Genomic DNA, 7,322 nt, shown 5'->3' on the forward strand with positions numbered 1-7,322 from the left:
ACTCGCGGATTAATTGAAAAGATTCAATAGTGTATATGAATAACATCACGAATGATCCATTTTATTTCACAGAAAACAAACATTTAATCCTCATACTGTTCTCAAGAACAGTAGAAAATGGGTTGAAAATTTAGCACCAAGACTGAACTGATTCTACCTATTTAGCTCACATTTTCCAGATTTCGGTCCGTAGCATAGTGTACCTTTCTGAATTCGCCGGTTGACTCGTCCTACTTCGGTACACATATTTAGGTTTTCAACACAAATTTGAAACCATTATTAATTGAAAATTTATCAAAGAAATATGATTTTTAAAACCCGTTAAACCCTTTGGTTTCTGAAATATTTCTTTTCTAAATCTATCATTTTTTTTATAACTTGTACATTGTTAACAATATTTTGTTTTTCTTTAAGAATTTCTTTTCGGCTTTCGAACTTTCAGATTCGCTAAGTAGTCAGTTAATATCAATGTGACTTCATTAATTTTATTTCACCTAATACCAATAGAAATTAGAAAAAAAAAACTCACACTTAACAAGATTTCTCCTTTACTTTTATTTTAATTTGTAATTAATTTCAAAATTTAAATCTGAAATTTACACGGTGAATGGTAATTTCATTCACTGTACATGGAATATGCATATATATAATATAATTTTTTGAGTCATATTTTCAGCAGGATTTATAAAAACAATTATAACTAATAAATATTAATAATTATGAGAGATAGTTGACCGTGGATGACGTACGAGAAGATGGTTGGGGGTGCGGTCAAAGAGACACACAAATAAGTTGGTGTAACCTAGTGTTGTAGTGAGTCTCTAGCCTTCTTCAGGGGTAAGAACAGAACAAGATAACAACCACAGTAAGTATAAAAAATAAAAAAGAAAGTATAAACAGAATAACATATTTGTCTTTTTATATATTCTGTTTATACTTTCTTTTTTATTTTCTATACTTACTGTGGTTGGTACCTTGTTCTGTTCTTAGCCCTGAAGAAGGCTAGAAACTCTAGCCGAAACGTTGGCACAATTAAATAGGTTACACCAACTTATTTGTGTGTCTCTTTGACCGCAACCCCAACCATCTTCTCCTCGTCCTTTACTTAAAGTATCTTTAATTTTGTTTATTAAAAAAAAAGTTCTCATTGGTGTAATGTTGGCTATAATAAACAATAGATAAACACATATTAATAAAGAATAATATTTATATTTAAAAGAGGGAAAAGTAACAAGAGAAAGATCCGATCCGAACGGGAAACGCCGATTGCATTACAACAGTGTATCTTTTGTAAAACTGTTGTATTTATAGCAGGAAAACAAATTATATTCGTTATTTCCGCCTTGCCTCGTCATAAAAAAAAAAGTTTTACAAAAAATGTTAACAAAAAATAGCGATTACTTCAACATGATCCTACCAATCAACACAAAGCTTAGACAGTAGGAATGTAGGATGGTAAGTGAAAGTTGTGTGATGAGCGCATTCATTTTTATATCAAATGCTAATTCCCATCTCAGTTCACATACTTTCCTCCCTCCTCCCCCAAAGTCACACTTTCCTTACTTTTGTTTTTGGCAAAATACAATCTCATATAGACGTATGAGAGCTGATCTTACGAAATATCAAAGAATCAGATAGGAGAGTGAATTGATGTGTACATAACTCCACGGACAGCAGACAGAGGGTGAACGCGTAGGACGTGGGTTATCTCGCATCTCCGAGCTTCAACCTCCTCATACAGACCGTTTATAATCTCAATCCTCACTCGTTTTTAACACACTACACAAATGGTTAATAAAAGAGATTATTTCCTAGCTTAAAGTTTTAGAGCATTACACGTTCTGAAGGGTTAATGGACCATAAAAGAACTGGTTAATTCATTCATGGAAACCAGGGTATCTGATAAAACAGAAACAATCATATGGATATGACATTTTATAAAATTTTTCAGGTTAATGCTCGTATCCATAAACCCAAATTAAGACAAACGGTTTGCATAAGAACAAAACTAAGTTTGGAAAGACGGGTGCTAATTCCATGAAAACAAGGGGTACTTAACCTATTCCAGTAATGTTCCATTTTACGTCAATACTTAAAATTAATAATCTATTTACTACAATTTTTTAAAATTTAATAATCCTTTGACTGGAAGATTCTTAAGGTATTAACTGGATTTAGTGAATGACAACAATTTCTTCCTTATTACAATATAATAATTTATTTCATATTATACAGCAACGTTTCGGGAGATTTCCCCCATCTTCAGGCTGCTAAAAAATAATAAATTCAACAAAACCATATACTTAATCAATACAATAGTCAATACTTAAAATTAATAATCTATTTACTACAATTTTTTAATTAAATAGAATTCATCAATTCTTTTTTTTTTTTAATTTTAAATAAATTTGAGGAGAAATATAGAACATATCCTTGTTTCCCCCCCCCCTCAAAATCTTTTTTACATGTTTATTTTATACTATTGTTGAATAAAACATTGATTACCTTATAATTAAAATTGAACAAAAAAAAAATTAATTAATTTGAAACTCGCTACAGCAGCAATTAGAAATAAAAGACATAAGTTACTTTTCAGTTACAAAAATAATTAGTTCTTACTACAACTATCCTGAAACTTGAACCTAAGAAAAATTTTTTTATTTAAAAGTAATTGCGTTATGTCTATCAATTTTAGTAATTTAACGTTCTGATTTTTTCATAAATTTTTACCGACCCTAGTTAGAACACATAAGGGCATTAATTCGTATACAAACAAAAAAAACTGAAAATCAGGCACTGTTTTTACTCTAGCAATATTTATCAATGATATGTAAATCTAAATTCTTGTTTAATAATTTAATAATCATTGAAAAACATTTCTACTATCGAACATTTGTGATTTTCCAATTTTCTAACCAGAAATATATGAGATAAAAAAGTTTTTTTGTCCAACCTAAAAAAAAAAATCACTCACTCATTCTTTATCTCGAGCACTGTCTGCTATTCGTCAAAAGACATCTTATCTATTGGACAGAGAGCACATGGCCCATGATAGAACAGACCACGTGCCATATGACTTGAAGTTATATCTATCAAAGGCTAAGGTTTAGTATATATAGTTTAAGTTATAATATAAAATAAAAATAACAAGTTTTTAACCAATAAATTAATAAATATACTAAATAAAAACAATAAAATCGCAACTCAAAAATACCTCACAATTCAAATAGTTTAAAAAAAATTTTCTTAATGAATTGTTTAAAATAATGTTCGTTGGTACATTTGAAAAGAGTTATTAACACTTAAATTAAAAATACTTATCAAACGATAAATTCATAATCACTTGATTTATTTTCATCTATTTTATTTTGTAACAAATTATTTAAAACTTCCAAAAAATAAAAATAAATTAAGGGGTTTCAAAATTTTTCATTTACTTTAATAGATACATTTAATTTCTCATTTGACTAGAGATTACCCTACAATGCTAGTACGAAACCTGTCCAATAGGTTTTTTAAACCTTTTTTAAAAATAAAACCTTTGAAATATTATTAAATAATTTTGACCTACATTTTAGGTTCTTAAATCCAGTTGATACATAATTATCAAAATTACTTTCCGGATTTATTTTACGTTAGATCACGCCAAATGGAAATTATTTAGTTCCTAAAAAATTATTTAAACTGAGAGTTACAGAGAAGGAATAATTATTATGACACGACTCGGGAAAGGAAAAAGGAACCATTTTATTTTTTAAAAATTCGGACTAAGAAGAAAAAAAAATTATTCACTATTATTCATCAACCATGATAAGTTATTATAATTATAAAAATATATGATAATAATAAAAAAATAATATTCGTGATACTGTTCTGCAATAATACTATATAATAAAGAGTATTCCATTCAAATAACAAGTAGTATAAAAAGAATTCATACCTTTAAAGTAATATTGCCACTACGCGGCACTAAACCCAATCGCTAAACTAACAGAAACTTATCAAACCAAAGCGTCATAACAGAAATGCGATAGTGGAGTGAAGCTGTAAATGAAAACTTTTGATAACAAAATCAATGTTGATAAGGATGAATATGATAAAAAAAATACTATTTGAAATTGATAAACTTAGACGCTAAGTTATTACGTTTATGGCCTGAATAAAAAAATAATAAATATTTGGATTCGTTTTAGTTAACGTTTATTACTTATGCTCAGTTATATTATTACATCCATTATAAATATGTTTTAATAATCTTATGTTTTAGGATAAGCTGTTAAAGTATAGCAGGTAATTTGAATATCATTTGTATAGATAAACAAACTATTTTATACGATTTAGACATCAGAAAATATTAATTAGGCATAACAAATAAAAATGCAACATGGAAAGGGCAGTCACAATTTCTTCAGTTAAAAAAAACATGGATTTCACTTTATATATTTATGTTGCTTCTAATGTAACAATTGATTCTTTCAATACAGATATTTGTTTTAAATAGTTTAAAATTAAATTTCTTTTAACAAAATTTGTTTAAAACCTATCAATGATGAAAGGTTCATAATTCCTGTGCTTCACTAGTAACATTTTATTTTACAATTCAGATTTTTTTTTTCATTTATCAACTTCAATCGTATTTGATCTCGCATACTTCAAAATAAAATTCGAGAAACAGTCTCATCTGTGGAGAATGCTTTTCTGTACCAGGAATTGATAAATACATTTTCCGATGGTTATTATTTATTGAATAATTTTTCTGTTTGAATTGTTAGTCCTGGATTAGTGATCCCTACTGACTGACATTTCAGGTTGATATAATATTTAGAAATTATAAATTCCAATTCTAATGAATTTTTTTTTTAATAATTTATTTATTGATATTTACAACTGTATAGATATATACACATCAAGTAAACCTAATGAGTTTAAAATTCAAAATTTATTAAAATTTAATTTATATTATTATAACATTGATGTCCAATCGAAACTAAATATTTGAAATATATACTGCAAATCAAACTCCTTGACCGTTAATACAGAAAAAACAAAATTGTTAAAAACTTATAAGGGTAGGCCTAAAAGAAGCAAAAGGGTATATTTCGAGGGGAATATTATTGAAGAAGTACCTGGATATAAATACCTTGGTATAGATTTTAGTTCATCAGGACTTTTTAACCGTGTCATGAAGCATATAAGCGACTACTGTGTTTGCAACGCAACACCCCACACATTATAGTAAGACTACTAGTGGCAATCATTCCTGTGGGAAATCACGTTTTTAAGCAAACTCTGTCCTGGCTATATATAAACTATCTGTAACTCATTATTTTTGTAAAATTGCTACAGTTGATAATCTATTTCATGTATTTCACAGGCTAACTCTATTTGTAAGGGGGTACCCCTTAAACAAACAAATAAATTATTATTATAATATTATTACAACATTAAATTTAAACATAAATACCATTGTATATATCTTTTCAAGCTTCAGTATCCAGTGACATAAGTTCCGAGCTAAATTCTGCATTAAAAATATTTAATGCAGAATTTAGAACGGTTTTAATCACCCCTTTCTCACTCTTTCTTCCTCTTTATCTGCCAGCCTTCCCCTCTCTCTCCCTCCCTCAAGAATAAGATATCAAACCTTCCATGATAAGCCTTCTAACAACTTTTTCAATCCCTAATAATCCTCCTTAATTAAAAAATTCCTTGTAGTATACTTATGTTATACAGATGAAAATTTCAATAAATAAATAAAAATTTAAATAAAACCTCATCGGTTTTTTTTCAAGGGCAGTGACTAATAAATTAGTGAGTGCTTAAAGACATAACCCTTTTTATTATACAGACTTATAAAATAATAATATAGACAATTTTCGAATATACCTTGAGTTCCAAAGCGTAAGAATCTAAATCGAGTAAGCAATAGAAAAATGGTACATTTGAGTTGTGACATTATTGATTACATAGAATACATGTATAAATTCAAATAAATATAATACAAATGGAGGAGTGTGTATGTGCTGTTTTCAATTCAGGCACAAGCAAATACGTATACTCTAACGTTTTGGTTTTTTTTTTTCCAGTTTTTTCCTACCCTCCCCCCACCGAACATTTCGCTTTCAAGATATAGAGATGAGCGGTAGAGTGAGGAAAGATAACGACAGAGGAAAGGGCTGCAATTTGGAGGATATAATTTTACCGCTCTCACCTGGTACTTTAGCATGTCGGTAACCGTTGGGGCCGGGGGCAGCACCACTGCCAATGGACGTTTCATACTCCACCCCGTCTCCCCGCGTAACAGCACTCCACACTCCAAAAGGTCCTTACCTGCCACAAACAAAACAAAGAAATACTTCAATTAGGATCAATCAAAAAATAAAATAATTTTTTTTTCCAAATAAATTCAAGTATTTTGAATACAATTAATTTATATACAATTAAAGCATGCTTCAACGAGTTCTATGCAAGCATTGAGGAAATTGATTGATTCTGAAGTCAGTAGCCAATGCATAATATCTTAGGCAAAAACTTAGATAGGATTAAAAATAAAAATAATATAGTCCTTACATTATTTAGTTGAGTTCCGAGATATTTGGTATAAATAATTATTAGAAAAATATACTTTTATATAAGGATTTTATAATGTTCAAAATGTGTCGATATGTAAGGGAGATGCAGTTATTTTATATTAGGTTATTTCAGTTATTTTATCTTTTTAATTTTTTTAAAAAATTTTTTTTTATATTCACTATCCTTCCTGTTTCATTTATATTCATGTATCTATCTTTTAATTTATATTTATGTGTTATCTTCTTAAGTGTACTTATATTAATTACTTTATTATAATTTTCTGTTGTAATTTGCACTTTTCTGTATCCCCGCTCGTTTGGTATATTTTGTTTCTTAATTACTTACACACATTGCATCCCATTATTTTATACTTTACTTTTCCTTTGTTTTTCTATCTGTTTTTTTTTGTTTTGTTTTTAATACTTCTTCTCCCCCTATTATGTATATTACCATTTATTGTTCATATTACCTAATTTAAATATTTTTTTGCTGTGTTTACTTTACAAATTATTTTCGTTATTGTGGCATAACTGCCGTCCCCACTCCTTCCATTACCAACGGTCACTTTGATTTTGACTGCCGTCAAAATAGGTATGCATTCTGTCTCATCATTTGATTTGTATTTTTTTTTCTTTCTTTTTTCATCTCTCTATTTGTACTTTCTTTAATATTTCTTCTCTTATCTATCTGTTACTATTGCCCTTTTCATTTACTATTTATAACTTTTAATTTTTCTTATTATATCTTAC

At 28.3% G+C, this 7,322-nt stretch overlaps 1 protein-coding gene across 9 annotated transcripts in view; it reads right to left on the minus strand.

Annotated features, from left to right (window-relative positions):
• The window catches only part of heph (polypyrimidine tract-binding protein 1 heph), a 358,385-nt gene that overhangs the window by 281,180 nt on the left and 69,883 nt on the right, over positions 1-7,322 (minus strand). For 7 of the 9 annotated variants that reach the window (XM_067045793.1, XM_067045791.1, XM_067045789.1 and 4 more), the window contains exon 2: positions 6,212-6,330. The exons of the other annotated variants lie outside the window; for them this stretch is intronic. In XM_067045793.1, coding sequence (XP_066901894.1) covers positions 6,212-6,277 — 66 coding nt within the window. In that variant the 5' untranslated portion in view covers positions 6,278-6,330. The remainder of the gene's footprint in view (positions 1-6,211; positions 6,331-7,322) is intronic. 9 annotated transcript variants of the gene reach the window in all.

The sequence above is a fragment of the Halyomorpha halys genome, unplaced genomic scaffold (assembly GCF_000696795.3).
Source record: "Halyomorpha halys isolate HHAL.00 unplaced genomic scaffold, Hhal_1.1 Scaffold238.1, whole genome shotgun sequence".
Classification (NCBI taxonomy): Eukaryota; Metazoa; Arthropoda; class Insecta; order Hemiptera; family Pentatomidae; genus Halyomorpha; species Halyomorpha halys.